Genomic DNA, 16,472 nt, shown 5'->3' on the forward strand with positions numbered 1-16,472 from the left:
TCAAGGGTGGTTGGCGATGACATCTAATAACATCTTGACAGACATACGCTCCCCGTTTCTGCTTTAAAACAATGGCTTTCCGACTGCTGCTAGGCTAGCCTGGGGATTTGGAAGATTCTTGGGCACTGAAAAGATGGCCTGTGGATGAGCAGAATTCACCACAAGACAGTTTGCCCTGCTTTTTAATGATCTTTCCCTAATAGAGCAGCTGGAAATGAAAATGAGGTATTTTTTAACATAACTGCCGTTTATATGGGGTGGTGTTAAGGTCAGACAAACCTCTCCAGCTTCCTGTGTGTGCAAACTTCCTAAACCTTTGCACTGTGTGCAGGTTCCATGGGGGTACTTGGGGGCCCTGGGGCAGCTGAGTCAGTGAATTTACTGAGGCGCAGTGCCAATCCAAGATCACTGGCTCTTGCTCTCCATCATTCCTTTGCATATTAAGATTTCCCTCTCACATACTCTCTTTTGTCACTTTGCTGTTTTGTGCAGCGTGCTGTTCTCACAGTGCCCAACCAGATTTAATCTGGGAAACCCATAAACAGAACCTGAGTGCAATAGCACCCTCCCCACCTGCAATTCCTAGCAGCTGATATTCAAAAGGCATACTGCCTAGAACAGTGAAGGTAGACCCAAGCCATTCAGAGCCTTATCCTCCTATGAATTGCCCCACTTCACTTTTAAAGCCATCATAGGCAGGGCTTGCTTTTAGCTGGCCATTCCAGCCAGCCACTGAAAGGTCAATTTTACAACTTTTAGTTACAGGCACCTGAATGATCTCCGTGTTCCTTTCTCGCCGTTCCTTTTTCCCGTTTGGGCCGTTCAAGGTTATTTGACTATGTCTTGGCCTTTAATCTCCTGTATTCCTTAGAAAAACTATAGGTGCTTTTTAAGAATTAATAATACCGTGCTAGCAAGGTTGCAAAAAGAAATAATACTGTACAGCATAGTCAAGTTGCCAGGCATCCCTACTCACGCCGATCAGTGATGCCATATACAACTGGCCAGTAGAGGGCGGCATTGTACTTCGCTCTACGTTAAGGCTTTTCATTGGACAAACGGGGAAGCCGCGTCCAATTAAATAAAAGCTTAGGTCCTATCGCCTCTTCGGTGACCACAAATCACGTGGGTGGGGCCGAGCGTATAAAACGGCCTCGTTCCACCAATCGGAAGCAGCGTGGGCATCAGTAGGCGGGGCTATTGAGGGGTTTGGATTTGTGGCGGGCCCAAAATGGCGACTGAGGTGGCTGAGGGGGTGGGTACCGCTGACGGGGAGAAGGAGGCCTCCGCCGCCGCTGCTGTTGCTGAGCCTCCGAGCAACCCCAGCCGGGAGCAGCTCCTGGACTACATCGTCGACGTTTCCTTGCGGAAGATTGTGGAAACGGGCAGGTAAGGGAGGGCGGCTTGGCGAGAGCGGGAGGAGGCAATTCTCGCGATAGTTGGCTTGGTGTTATGAGGAGGAGGAAGCCTCGCGAGATCTAGTGGGGCAGGTCCCACGAGAGTTGTTTACGCGGAATTGGCTAACTCTTGAAGTTGGCTGGGGCTGATGGGATTTGTAGTCAGCCTGGAGGGAGCCTGGCTGTGGAAAGACGGAAGGATGCTCTGAGCAGAAAAGAGGCTGGGATGCCCTAAAGCAAAGCGGAGCAGAAGGCCTCTCCCAGTGCCCTTTGACTTATGTAAAAAAACAACAAAAAAAAAATTGTTGTCATATGACAAGAATATATCAAAGCTGTTTACAACGGTAAAAATAAAATAAAGCATGAAATAAAAGCACAAACAGTTAAAAACAAAGACCAGTAACCCATTGTGGGTGGTGTACTCTCCACAGGCCTGGTGGAATAAAAAAGTTTTCAGCATTCATTTAAAAACCTCCCTGGAATGTTTTTGTTCACAGGATGAGGTGCAGCAGAAAGGTTAGTGTTAAATGAGTGAAATGGCAACACAAACGATGTTGTCATGAGCTTAGATTAGTTTTTTAAGGGCTTGATAAGTGCTATGGGGAGGGCCTCCTTTAATGGAACTTCCATGGCCAGAGGTGATGCTGCTGTTGCAAACTTTTTTCCATTAAAAGTGTGGAGTTGCCACCCAGTCCAGTTCTCTTTTCTGGTGAGGAATACGTATAACATGAAAAATTATGAGTATGGTGTGTGTTTTTGATTTAGAAAAATGGAAATGTTTTGAATATAAACACCGTAAATGTTTAAAGCATATTAATCTGTAATATTGAATCATGCAACAACAACTATAAACACGAAAACGAAAAGTTTACATGTTAGAAAATTAGGTATCTTTCTTGACTAAAATCCTATTTAAGCTGTGAAAAGAAAAGGAGAGGACAAAAAAGAGCAAGAATATATAGAAATGAGTACTTGATTATGCATCCTAGTGCATAAATAATAGAAACAATGTGCAGGGTCTAAAAATGTTAATGGCATTTTCTTTCTCTACCTATAGCTACCATAGGTTTGCGAAGTGTTACAGTCGTCTTTACAAAGTGCAACCTGAACTCACCAAGTGTGTTTACAATCAGTTTATCTCCCACCTGCAAACCTCCTTTCGGGTAAGGGCCAAGGAAAAGCACAAAACCCTTCCTTATAGGTTCCAGTGCAGCCTGCAGTTCTTGTTTTTCAGAAAAGGGTGGAGATTTCTTATTTTAAATAAATAGTAAACCTGGAAGGATTGAACTCTTCATTCACCAACTTGATGGTTCAGTCCTGCATATGTGATGTGACTAGACTGCAACATAGTAAATAGCAACTGATATTACTGTGAAAACATGATGTCTGTGTGTGTGCGAAGTCCAGTGAGAGAATGGTAATGAAGTTCATATTCATGCCACATTATCTGCTACAGGGAGGGAGACCTCGTTGTGAAAAGTTGTTAAACGTTATTGATTATTGCAAACCTCTTGCAGTCTTGGCCTTAGATATGTCAAAGGCCTTTTAATGTTTGAGGTGGGATTATTTGTTGGCTGTACTTAAAAGGCTGCAATTTGTCCCTAATTTTTTAAGAATATTGAATCAAATCTCTTTCAAAGCTACAGCCACAACTAGAATAAATAGTTTGGATTCGGGTCCTGCGTGTGTGTCCAACGCATGAACCTTCGGCAGTACGGCTCAGAGAGGCATCAGATGTTACAGGTGTGAAAATTAAACTCGAATAGTACATTCTCAGGTTATATGTAGAGATTGTGTGTCTTGGTTTTTTGTGCAGGAGGAGATCCAGGACCTGAAGGAAGAAGGGAATCTCAGTGTGCTCTTTAAATCACTAGATGAACTTGCGGAAGAAGCAAAGAAAAGGAGTACCCCTGCATGGTAAGGAGTGACTCCCTTGGCATAAGAACTGCCTGGCTGGATTGACTCTGAGGTCTGTCCTGTCAGGCAGCCTCTTTTCACAGCAGCCATTTACATAGAGCTGGGAAGCAGAGGGAGAGGGCAACTTCACACACACGCACACCCTCCGCCTTCAACCTTTGGTTGTTTGGGGTCTGGTAGATGGCCTCTACACACGTTTCACACATGACAGCTAGAGGTCATGCAATTGTAGAGTTGGAAGTGACCCAAAGGTCATCTACCCTAACCCCATGCAGTGCAGGAATCTCTAAACACAATCCCCCATCCAATTGAAAACCATACCAGACCCTGCTTAACTTTGCAAATGTGCTAGCAATTTTATTGCTGCTTCATTGATGGGGACTGAGCAGCTAGGGACCTTCTGCATGAAAAGCTAGGCTGCGGTCCTTTCTGTGATAAGGCACAGACTACACCCGTGGCAGCACCAGTGTTTTGCCAGTACTTCTGCAGCAGTGTGCAGATGTTGCACATACCAACAGGCACATTCTAAAAGCTGGTGACTTCAATGCTTTCCTATATCACCTGCCTCTAAGCCCATTCCTTGTTCCTCTAATGCAGACCAAGGGCCACTCCCCCTTCTGTGAAGCATTCGGGGGCCACATGCCCACGTTGGGCAGGGCCAGAGGCAAAAGTGTGCAGAGGAACAAATCTTAAGTTTACATTCGTCTGATAGGCTTGTTCTACTCACAGCACTTGAGAGGGATGGCAAGTGGGGCTGGTGAGGAGTGTGCCCTGAGGAGGATCTCTAGGACCAGATAGTGAGGCCCAGGAGGGAGGGGGCACATTTGGCCTCTGGGCTTGAGACTGCCCACCCCTCTTGTAATGCCTTCATTGAATTCAGGCGTCCCAGTGGAATCCCAGAGGAAGACGTCCACAGTGCTGTTGTGCCGTACCTTCTGAAGCAGCGCAGATTCCTACAAAAGGCCATAAAAGAAAAGGAAGAGGCGAACTCGCGGTTGGCTGAAGCAGTGCTGGCTGGTCGGAAGAGAATTACAGACCTGCAGGAGGAGATCAGAAAGAGCAAGGAAGAGTGGCAGGTAAGTGGAGCCTCGCAGGTAGCATGCCCATCTGTGCATCAGGATAATTTGCTTGGGGTGCATCAACAGAAATGGAAGGAGAAGAGAAATGTACCCTCCTCCCCACACTTGTCTTCAAACACTGATGAGAAACATTCAGTCAGGTGGAATCCTTGCTGAATGAATTTGTTGTTCTCAGTTGGCTTAATGGGCAAAAGAAGGAGCCAACCAAGACTTCTCCAGGAATTGAGTCCCACAACCTGAATTCTCTGACCAAAAATGCGTTATCACACGTCCCTGCCAATTGTACCACTAAAGACAATGGGACACAAAGTTAGGCCTGAGATGGGTGGCAGGTTCACAGGAGATGAGATGATCCTTTAAGAATCACAGTCCTACACTACGTAGGGCCACTGTGGCAAGAGGAGTCTTCATGAGTAATCCCGTATACAGGACTCATTCTCCAAATGCGGATCTTTTGTAACCAAAATAGTACCATCCACACATAAAGATGGAGGCAACTGGCTGATTTGCAGCAAATTTACAAAGTTACAAATTTTCAGAAGGAAAAAGAAACCATAATGAGAACAGAGCATGCTCAGTGTGTCATGGAACACAGAATGATCGTGGGGAGGAGGAGGAAATGGGTGGAGTGGAGTGTCCTGGAAAAAGGCTTACCTGGCTGGCTGGCTGGAAGACAGCACACTTACACACTGCAACATTTTGTTGTGGGTTTGCTTGTAAAAGCAGAATCTGGTTACAGCATTTTGTACCAGCTCAGGTTTTTGAACATTTAAAGGATCACCCCGCTGGGGAGGATCAAAGCCACAACAAAACTGCCCTCAGACCCTTCCCAGAACCTAGAAGGAAGCATTTTTACCCTGCTAAGGAGTCAAAAAGGATCCCTGAGAAGCTTACATAAGATCAATAAGAAGGCAGCCCTTACCTGCGGACTTACAATCTAACAGAGGCAATACAAATGGGAAAGAGGTATGTTGAAAGACTGCTCTTGCTAGCATTTAATGATTTTTCCTTCTTCCCTTCCAGGCAGTTGCTCAAGAAGGTCAGCAGATCGTGAGCAGCCTTGATGAGCTTTAGCGAGGAAGCAAAGCCTTGCTGGCTCCTTATGAATGGAGCCCCAACTGAAAAGGTGCTTTGGAAGGCTAGGATCCCAGCCCAAGACTTGTATAGGCTCTGAGGTAGAACCAACAGGCCTCACAAGTCTCACAAGTCTACTGCAGTGTGAGACTCACTGGTTTCCAATTCTTGCAGAGTGTTGCTTTCACAATCCTGCCACTGGACTATTTAAAAAAGTCTTTGCTGTGTGTTTGGGACTTGGACTATATGACCACACCCTGGACTGTGCAAGCCGGGGGGGGGGGCTTTTTTCTTTTTGCAGCTGCTTGAACCTTCCTTTTCCCTTGGTCAAGGTTCATTTGAGCCCTTGAAATCCTCATCAGGAAACTGAGGCGGAGGTCACTTCCCACTGCAATATTCTCCCAGATTTTATTGCATCTCAGTCATTCTCTTTTCTTTCTGTAAGTTGCTTCCCTGCTTCTGTTCCTACTTAACACTTCTCAAAAACTCCATCTACGTCTTGTCCACCATGAAGCTCAGCCACTGGTGAGTCAATGGTAAGGGTGCCACAAAACAGCCCATGTTCACAGCAGAATCATTGGGGTGTTTGGGGGCTGATCTAAGCAGCAGCACCTCCCCTTTCTTAGTTTGAAGGGAGCAAATATTTGTTAGCTACTGATGTATAAAGCAAGTACAACCAAACCTCTCCTCTGAAATACTCTTTGTGTATGTGTAACTTTTGAAGCAGATTAGAACTGCATTAAAGTATTGCTACAATTTCTGCCTTGCATTTCTTTAACACAAATATTGCCATCTGCCCAAGCTGGAGTTGCAGTCAATTGTGCAACGTATTTCTGCTGTGACTGAGCTGAGTCTTCCCCGTCGCTCATAGTGGTGGGCAAGATGGGCCTTTAGCTTGATCCAGCTGGGCTTTGCTTAGGTTGAGTTGTAGCAGCAGTCAGAGTGCGTAGAAATCTGCTTTATGCGCCACCCATTTTCTTCTGGGGAAATTCTTGTTGCCAGCCCCCTGCAATGTGAATGTGCTGGGTATGCTTTGGGTATGCTTTGCTTACCAGTGGGCTAAAAGCGAGGTCTATTTGAACGTGTGTGTTAAATAGGACCCACAATGCACTGCAACAGGCAGGACTTCCGTGGCAGAACTGATCAGGTTTCTCAATAACGCATCCATACAGAAAGGGTTTCCCGGAGCGATGGAATACCAGTCTCCTGAGGCTAGAGAAGGAGGGTGTGTCTCTATTGTACATGTCAGCATCTGCTCCCAATTAGATACAATGTTTGTGTTTGGATGTAAAGTCGACCCAGTTACCCATATTTTTCTTGTATAAACACGGGTTCCTTGATTACACTGTAAATATAGAGTGGGATGCCAAGCGGTGCTTGTTGTTTGGCTTGCGTCACGTTCCCTGTGGCCAGCGTGGGATGTCTAGGAGAGGTCTTGGCTGCCCCGAGTCAGCCTCATCTTTTCCAGATGCAGTTCCAGGAGCCGGGGAGCAACTGGGAACTCAGGAACCAGCACGTAGGATGTGAGGAGTGCTGAAAACTTAAAGTTTCCTGTAGAATGCCACAAACTTGGAGGCTTGTCATTGCAAACAAACTGCAGGGCAACCGGTTCACTGCTGGCTGGCATTCCATCTCATGCTGGCTTGTCTATAGCCAGGGCTCTTGGCTCCTCACTACTGCTAGAATTTTGCCTCCAGGCCAGGCATATTTGGCACCAAAGATAGCTGAATTTTGTGACACGTATACGTTATGCAAACTTTAATATTTTTTTTCCTATAACTTGTATTTGCTAGTCAGGGGAAGGGGGACAGCAGCAGATCGCTCCCCGCCCCCCAGCAACAATACCCAGTGATCCCTGACTTCTGAGATTTTAGCAAGCACATTTCAAGGGTCCATTCTAGCCATAACAACTAGAACACAGATGGGGAACTTGCAGTTCTTATGATGCTGCTGGACAACAAGTCCCATCGTCCTCAACCAACATGCTGAATTGTCAGGGATGATAGGAGTTATAGTCACCAACATCTTGGGGGGGGGGGTGTCACAAGCTCCTGTGCCTGGTTTAGAAGCTTGATATTTAGAATTTCAGGCATCTGTTCTAAGCATAAGGTCTAGCTGTAAAATATTGAGGTGTAAGCAGAATGCAGTTCTTACCTCTCTGGGTGAGGAGATGGGGGGCCTATTGCCAAATCTGCTTAAGACAAGCTGCTGCCTCTTGGCTTCAATGCACAGACGAAATCCTGTCTGCATTTCAGGGATAATACTGATCTTATGGGCCTCTTAAAATGCTTGTGATGGAATGTAGGAAGCATGCCATTTGTGCATCTAGCTCATTATTGCAGCTTCTGTCCAGAGTTCCCCACAGGGCTCTCTCCTGGAGATGTCAGGAATTGAACCTGGAACCTTCTGCTGCTAAGCTATGTCCCTTCCTATGGTACGATGTGCTGAGTTTTCAGCATTCTGAAACATTGCATAAATGCAAAAGCTATTTATTTTTAGGGGGTTAGAATTCCATGCTGTTCACCCCATCCCAGTGTTGTGACAGTGCCTGGTTTTGGAGCAGAATAGGGGTGGCCTTTCACAGCCCCAAAGCAATATTAATCCAGTACAACGTGGCACTGGAGAGAGAGCGAGCCTGCTTTCTTGGCATGGTTCTCTTCCCATGCATCTGCTAGCGATTTGCATCCAGGGCAAGTGAGGGCGAAATACCCCATCCCATTTCCTCTCCCCAGATCTGGAGGCCATCCTGGGGCTTTGGAGCTCAGCAATATGGCCTGCTGTGAACGGATGAGGGAAAAGAAGGAGCCAAGGGCAAATTAAATCTTTGAGTTTCTCTTTGGCCCTGAACACATCCGCATGGAAAGGAAAACCCCACAAATCTCTGCAGTTTGTGGGTAAATTACAGGCTTACAGGCTGTTTCCTCCTCTGCCCCTTGTTGCCAGTTGCTCTTGGCCCAGAGCCAGATCTCCTTTCTTCAGGGGCAGACTTCTTTAAGGGTGAGGCACAGTCCTTACATGGAAAGGACTTCCATGTCGCAAAAATAGCATGGAAAACAAAGATGACTGCCTGTGCGCCTATTTCCTAGGTCTGAGCTCTGCTTGCAAGCTGCTGTTATTGCCCCCTGACTTTATGTAGGTAGCCCTCCTAAGCCAGCTCCTAGACCCTCCAACCATCTTTCCCAGGCATTGAATGTGGTCCTCCAAGCATCTCTTTCCAGCCTCCTAGACTCCCCAGACCATGTCCATCACTTGCCCCTGCTCTACACTCTCCTTAAGTGCTTTTTTTGCCTTGCTGGGATGTTTGCAATGACTGCAGCCTCCTGTTGTGTCACCTTCATTCCCTCACATTCACCCAGCGCTCTGCTGCCAACATTATTCACCACCTTGTTACTTTGATGATGCCATTCCCTCCCAACCCCTTAATTCCTTACACTGCTTTTGTGTCTGCTCCTGGAACCTTTGGAACCCTCTGTGCCTCCCTATCTCTGTGTTTATTTCTAGAGAGGTCCCATCCTGTGACCCTCACTCATCTATTGCCACCGCCCTCCGTCACTGAAAATCCCTTGTTCCCTCAAATGACTCCACCCATTTCCTCTCACTGCCTCTTATGCCTGGAACTCCCTCCTGGAACATCTTTGTGTGACCACCTCCCTTATTTCCTTTCAAAGTCCCTTCTCCAAATTTATTTTTTCCAGGAAGCCTTTAGATCATCCACACCTTGGTCCCTAACCCTCTGGCCAATCCAAAGTACATGCAATTGAAACAGCCACATATGCCTCCCCTGCTTACCTGTGTGCCTCCATTCTCCCCTTCCTCTGTTGGTTGTTTCTTGTGTCTGCTTTAGATTGTAAGCCCTTGGGGCAAGGACCTGGCCTTCCTGTTATTTGTAAAGTACCATGGTGCTATATCAATTAAGAAGAATAGAATCGGATTATAGGAAGTTACGTGAATAGAAACATCCAAATGCTTTGGCACCATTTTACCTCCCAAACTAATTGCTTATATCTGCCTTGCGACAGCCCTTAAAGATCAAGAAGTAGAGATTGAGACAGTGAGAATGGTATGTCTAAATCCACCTTCTGTGCAGTGCTCAGATTGCAGAGAGGAAGAGGGCCTCAAACCCACAAGCCCCACTTCTCCCAATTTTAGTGAAACCATACCTCTTGTACATATCTTGTAGGACCTATCTTGTACATATCTTGTAAGACCTACAGCCTGGTAGATGAAGGGAACGCAGTGGATGTAGCCTACCTTGATTTCAGCAAGGCATTTGACAAGGTGCCCCATGATATTCTTGTAAAGAAGCTGGTAAAATGCGGTCTTGACTATGCTACCACTCAGTGGATTTGTAACTGGCTGACTGACCGAACCCAAAGGGTGCTCATCAATGGTTCCTCTTCATCCTGGAGAAGAGTGACTAGTGGGGTGCCACAGGGTTCTGTCTTGGGCCCGGTCTTATTCAACATCTTTATCAATGACTTGGATGATGGACTCAAGGGCATCCTGATCAAATTTGCAGATGACACCAAACTGGGAGGGGTGGCTAACACCCCAGAGGACAGGATCACATTTCAAAACGACCTTGACAGATTAGAGAACTGGGCAAAAACAAACAAGATGAATTTTAACAGGGAGAAATGTAAAGTATTGCACTTGGGGAAAAATAATGAGAGGCACAAATACAAGATGGGTGACACATGGCTTGAGAGCAGTACATGTGAAAAGGATCTAGGAGTCTTGGTTGACCACAAACTTGACATGAGCCAATAGTGTGACGCGGCAGCTAAAAAAGCCAATGCAATTCTGGGCTGCATCAATAGGAGTATAGCATCTAGATCAAGGGAAGTAATAGTGCCACTGTATTCTGCTCTGGTCAGACCTCACCTGGAGTACTGTGTCCAGTTCTGGGCACCACAGTTCAAGAAGGACACTGACAAACTGGAACGTGTCCAGAGGAGGGCAACCAAAATGGTCAAAGGCCTGGAAACGATGCCTTATGAGGAACGGCTAAGGGAGCTGGGCATGTTTAGCCTGGAGAAGAGGAGGTTAAGGGGTGATATGATAGTCATGTTCAAATATATAAAAGGATGTCACATAGAGGAGGGAGAAAGGTTGTTTTCTGCTGCTCCAGAGAAGCGGACATGGAGCAATGGATCCAAACTACAAGAAAGAAGATTCCACCTAAACATTAGGAAGAGCTTCCTGACAGTAAGAGCTGTTCAACAGTGGAATTTGCTGCCAAGGAGTGTGGTGGAGTCTCCTTCTTTGGAGGTCTTTAAGCAGAGGCTTGACAACCATATGTCAGGAGTGCTCTGATGGTGTTTCCTGCTTGGCAGGGGGTTGGACTCGATGGCCCTTGTGGTCTATTCCAACTCTATGATTCTATGATTAAGCAGAAGGCTGGCTTCACTGCCATTCACAAACTCTTAGTGAGTTCATAGCAGGGGCGAGACTCAGACTGGGGACTTTCCTGATGCATTGCACTGTCTCTTAACCAAAAACCTTTTATGGGAATAATAATTCGAGGCATGTGAATTGATGACCAAAGCAACAGCTGAAGAGGAGCTTTGCTGCTTGCACCTGAGCTGCTGCAGCACACCAGGAGGTCAAATCTTCGATCCACACACTGCATTAAAGCTTATTCAGCGTAAAACACACAGAAGCATAGAATTTTAGAGTTGGACAAGACCCCAAGGATCATCTAGTCCAACTCCCTGCAATTCAGGAATATGTGGCTGTCCCTTACGGGAATCAAACCTGCAACCTAGGTGCTATCAGCACTGCGTTCTAACCAACTGAGCTATCCAGGCTGACTTCCCCCAAAGAATCCTGGGTTCTGTAGCTTATTATAGGTGCTGGAAATGGTAACTCTATGAGGGAGGATACTACACTTCCCAGGATTATTTGGAGGGGAGTCATGTGCTTTAAATGTGTTTCAAATATGCTTTCCAATATATATTGCGTCCCCAGTCTGCTTTGATTTGAAACCTGAGCCACCCAACAGCTTGAAATCTAGGTAGCTGCCTTCCTTCCTTCCTGAGCTTTGGGTCCCCAAAACACCCCAACTCCCAGTGCTGCAAAAGCATCACAGCTTACCAGTCTGACTGTGGCGTCCACCCTGCCCTGCCCCTTCCTTGCAGGCCAGTGAGCTTGCCTTCTCCAGATGATGTCCTTGCCCCCCAAACCACAATTACTGCTTGGACTTGGCAGCCTTCCTGCCCAGCAGATGGGCTCCAAAATAGACCTGGCTTCCTGCCCCTTCTGAGGTTGGAGCGAGGAGGAAGGAGGAGGTCCTGTGGGCTGTCCCTCCTGCCAAGTGGGCTGGGGGCTGCCAGAACAGTATAAATCAGGAGCAGAGACCCAGGAAGGGCACTGCAAGAAGCAACTGGAGGAAGCAAGCAAGCAAGCATCTCCAGACCTTTAGAGAACATCTCCCCACTAGCAAACAGCATCAATCAAGATGAACAAGTTGATTCTGGTGAGCTTCCTGGCAGTGGCCACGCTCTGCCTTTGCCAAGCAGGTAAGTGGCCAAACCATCTCTGGGTTATGATTCTCTATGTGGCCGCAGATGGGGTTGCAGGTGCCATCGAAGTCCAGTCTTCTCAACGCACCTACATGTGAGCAAAGCTAAATATTTAGACAAGAAATCACAGTTTTAAGATTGTGGGTATTTCCAGGGTGTGCCAGCTTTTTAAACAAAAAGAATAACCTTCAGGACCCAGAGATGCCAACATCACTTCAGATTCAATTCTGCCTTCAAAGGTGACGCACCGTTTCTCTGCCCCCCCCCCTCCATGCCAGTGGTGGTGTAGCGTTTAGAGTGTCGGACTAGGACCTGGGAGATCAGGGTTCAAATCCCCACTCAGCCATGAAGCCCCCTGGGTGACTTTGGGTCAGCCACTCCCTCTCAGCCTGACCTACCTCACAGGGTTGTTGGGCAGACGTGTGTACACCACCTCAAGCTCTTTGGAGGAACGGTAGGGTATAAATGAAATAGATAAAGGTTACTATTATTCCAGGGGACGCAGGTGGCGCTGTGGGTTAAACCACAGATCCTAGGATTTGCCGATCAGAAGGTTGGCGGTTCAAATCCCCACGATGGGGTGAGCTCCCATTGCTCGGTCCCTGCTCCTGCCAACCTAGCAGTTCAAAAGCACGTCAAAGTGCAAATAGATAAATAGGTACCGCTCTGGCGGGAAGGTAAATGGTGTTTCCGTGCGCTGCTCTGGTTTGCCAGAAGCGGCTTAGTGATGCTGGCCACATGACCCGGAAGCTGTACGCCGGCTCCCTCGGCCAATAAAGCGAGATGAGCACCGCAACCCCAGAGTCGGTCACAACTGGACCTAATGATCAGGGGTCCCTTTACCTTTACTATCATTCCTGGCCCTTCCCTTGGCTGCAGTTTCAGCAGGCATTGCCTCTGTACTTACCAAGCTTATCTCAGTCACAAGGGTATGACATTGTTACATTGAAAGCTGAGGTTCTTAGGAAGTGCTCAAGCCCAAACCATGCCCTTGGGTGACAGGCATTACAACTGTTCCCTGATGCCTCACTTGGCCAAGGGGCAAGTAGCCTTTTGCTCACTGCAGTTGCCCTTCTTCTCCTTTTCCAGATGACTCTGCCCCCTCCAACAGTGCCAACGACTCACCCAGCTCTGAAGGTCAGTTTATCTCCACTTTTATTCCTTTCTTGCTTTTTTATTATTTTTATTTTTAGATAATTGCTTCGAAGAGACTTATATCTGTAGATGTGACCTAGGTTTGAGGGGGGATAGAGGGAAGGCGGGAGAGCTGTAGCTGAGTGGTGATGTGTTTTGCATGCAGAAGGTCTCAGATTCAATTGCCCACATCTTCAACTAGAGCTGGGTGGGAGAAGGCTATCAAAAGAGCCATTGCTTATCAGTGTAGACCAGAGCTTTCCAAACTGTGTGTCGCGACATGTTAGTGTATCGGCTGCAGTGTGTCGCACAAACACTCCCCGCACTCTTTCCAGGGCTGGAAAGGGGTTAGTTTAACCTCCAGTTTGCTAGTAAAACTGAATTACTCTGTCGCAAAATGATGCATATCCAAAAAGTGTGTCCCCAACTTGAAAAGTTTGGAAAGCTCTGGTGTAGACAATACTGAGCTAGATGGGCCACAGCAGCTTCTTGTGTTTCTAAAAGTATGGAAATCTCTCATTTCCCTTTCTGTTCCACAATGAGGGCTGGAATCATGTTGCTTTTCAAAATGAAAACTGAGACTGTCAGGATCCTTGGTTTCACTCCTGAGCCACAAGCCCTACTGATGGCAGGGAGGAGGCAAATAGGGAGAACTCCTCCTGTAGAGGGGTGAGGCAGTGCTGTTGATAAAATATGCGACTTTTCCTCTTGCAGCTTTTGTCTCCAGGCGCGTCAGTGCTCAAGTAGTGAAGAGACACAAGAGGAACTATAACAGGTAAAGATAAATGCGCAACTTGTCATGAGCTAGAAATCTGGGGTGGGGGTGGGCTCCCTAATGGCTCTGAAGACGCCTCCATGAGGTCCCAAACATTGGACAGAGAATATTTACCCAGATAATGTCAGCACAGGGCTCTGTAAAGCAGCTGTTACTCTCTCTACTGCAAGGATTGGCTGGATGCATCAAATGTGCCTTCCAGTTGGTGGAGAAACAGAACCCAGGGGAAGAGTATGCATATGAAGAGGTGGGGCTATGCAGATTGGAGGGGAGGACTAAATCGTGGGAAATGGAACAAGGGGTAGATTTAGCTCCTATCCCTACAGTGTCTGCTCACCTTGCAGCTCTTTGCTTTCTCTGACACAATTGTTCCTATTCACTCATCTGATGGAAAAGTGTAACCTTGCAATTAATGCAAAATCTCCAGCCCCCACCCTGGCATCTAGTGGAGGGGAAGAATTTTATTTCCATTTGTGCTTAAAAGTGGACCTACTTTCTGAAACACAGCTGTCTTTTGAAATGCGCACTTCTTCAAATTTTGCAATGCAGTCCTCCAGCCAATTAGTTAATGAATTAATTTCATTAATTAGAATTTATAGGCTGCTTGCTTTTAAGGGGGGAAAACCCTCAAAGCAGCTTATCAAACAAATAAAAACAATAAAACTACCAATAAAAAATAGTTAAATCCAGCTATTCAAAACAATGTAAAATCTATGATAAGCTAAAAAAACAAATTAAAAAACATATCAACGTTCTACTTAACTGGAGAGGCTTGCCCGAAGAAAAATGTTTGTAGCAGGCACTGAAGAGGTACCTGCCTGAAGTCAAAATAGGCAGGGAGTTCCAGAGTGTGGTGTAATGTATACAAAATGCATATACTAGGCTAAAAGTGTGCATAAGCATTACGTTAGGTTTTTGCAAATGTTTTGCAAAAATGTATACTGGGCAAAATTAGGAGAAATTTTACAATGAACGTTGAAGATTTTTAATGGGGATTTTTGCATTAAGAAATGTGTATCTTGCTAAGGTAAAGTTTTGTATACGTGGATATCCTTTGGCATACTGAGAACATTTTGATATAGCCCCCAAATGGCTGCTAAATGCTCCAACCATGGCTTCTGCTCCCTGGCAGGTTCTACAACGCCCGTGCTGCCCCAACCCCAGACCCCCTTGAGCCCCTGCGAGAGGTTTGTGAGCTGAACCCCGACTGCGACGAGCTGGCCGACCACATCGGCTTCCAAGAAGCTTACAGGAGATTCTATGGGCCAGTATAGAGACCCTGCTCAAATTCAGCCCAGTGTGTGGGACAGAAAAGAGAGAGACCAGCGTCTGGGGGTAGGGATCTACTCGCTTTGGTGCTATGCAATCCTTATCTCTTAAGATCCACAGCAGGATCCATGCCTTGAAATACCCTGAGCAGATACGGCTTGTAACTACTGTGCCTTTGCTTCCTGGCTGCCTCTGTAATATGCTTGCTTTAAAAATTGGAGTTCTATGAAGAAAATATTAAATAATTTAAAAACATAAGCACACTTCTTTTCTTTCACTGAGCTGTGCACATGATATGCTTTTTTGGTGCTACGTGGTGCTGTCCTATGCAGTTCTGTAGCTTTCCCTAACCTGGTGAGCTGCAGAATTTTGGACTACAACTCCCAACAGCACTGTACCCTGGGGCTGATGGGAGCTGAGGTGCAAAACTTCTGCAGGCCCCAAGTTTGGGGGAAGTTGTATGCTGAACTGAGATATTCTGGTGGTGGTAATGGTTGGATGAGAGATGGAGGAGGCTGCCACTGGCTGACTTGGTTACATAGATCTTAAATAAGGGCATAAATATAGCCTGAGCATAGGGTGGAGAGGCTCACAGCATCTGCATTCCCATTGATTTTGTTTCCTCACTGGGTTCCCAGGGAAGCCCCAAAGCACAGATTTGGGTCCAGCACAGAGCAGACATGCCTCTGTGTGTGCAGCTTCCAGGATCAGCCAAAACTCACCCAAACACAGCCCTGCTTGGCCTATTGTTCTGTCCTTTGATGACATGGCAGCCAGCCAGGTGAAGTGGGAAAAGACCCTACCATTTGTCTCTATGGCAACAGAGATAACTTTTTAAAGGTGCTGATGATGGGTATGTATCTAAGGCCATTACCTTAACAAAGGAAATGGTTTGCTTTGGGGGTTCTGGTTTTCTTTTACACATTCTAGCTTCATGTAAGCCTGGAAGGGATGCGTGGGTATAATCTAGACTGACCCCCTTTCTATAACAATCTAATACACTGAGGCCAGCACTTAGCATTGTGGTTTGTGGGTGGTCAAAGCACAGTATAAACAATGAATTGTTCAAATCTTTACGCCAAAGATAGGCAACCTCTTTTCTTCAATTTCCCTTCTGGGTAGCCTAGCAGGGGCTGAATTCTGGTGATGGGTGGAGCCAAAGTTCAGACGATAGGCAGAGCCAGAATCAAAAGTGTTCCCCATTTCCTTATAGGGACTGTTTTTCACCATGGTCATATGAGAATTCCCAATCCTATGCATGTCTACTCAGAAATCAGTCCCATTGGGTTTCATGGAGTTACTC

General features: G+C 46.5%; 2 protein-coding genes across 2 annotated transcripts; both read left to right on the plus strand.

The window, feature by feature from the left end:
* Window positions 1-1,176: 1,176 nt before the first annotated feature.
* On the plus strand, window positions 1,177-6,223 carry PMF1 (polyamine modulated factor 1). The gene is made up of 5 exons (XM_083478386.1): window positions 1,177-1,389; window positions 2,455-2,560; window positions 3,214-3,314; window positions 4,195-4,390; window positions 5,417-6,223. The coding sequence occupies exons 1-5, from the start codon at window positions 1,232-1,234 to the stop codon at window positions 5,465-5,467; spliced, it is 612 nt and encodes a 203-aa protein (XP_083334512.1). The 5' UTR covers window positions 1,177-1,231; the 3' UTR covers window positions 5,468-6,223.
* A 5,585-nt stretch (window positions 6,224-11,808) lies between these two features.
* Window positions 11,809-15,427, plus strand: BGLAP (bone gamma-carboxyglutamate protein). Its single transcript, XM_083478391.1, has 4 exons — window positions 11,809-11,988; window positions 13,081-13,128; window positions 13,840-13,900; window positions 15,033-15,427. Exons 1-4 carry the CDS (start codon window positions 11,928-11,930, stop codon window positions 15,172-15,174), a joined length of 312 nt encoding a protein of 103 aa, XP_083334517.1. The 5' UTR covers window positions 11,809-11,927; the 3' UTR covers window positions 15,175-15,427.
* The last annotated feature ends 1,045 nt before the right edge of the window (window positions 15,428-16,472 follow it).

The sequence above is a fragment of the Podarcis liolepis genome (genome assembly GCF_965112155.1).
Source record: "Podarcis liolepis genome assembly, chromosome: 15".
Classification (NCBI taxonomy): domain Eukaryota; kingdom Metazoa; phylum Chordata; class Lepidosauria; order Squamata; family Lacertidae; genus Podarcis; species Podarcis liolepis.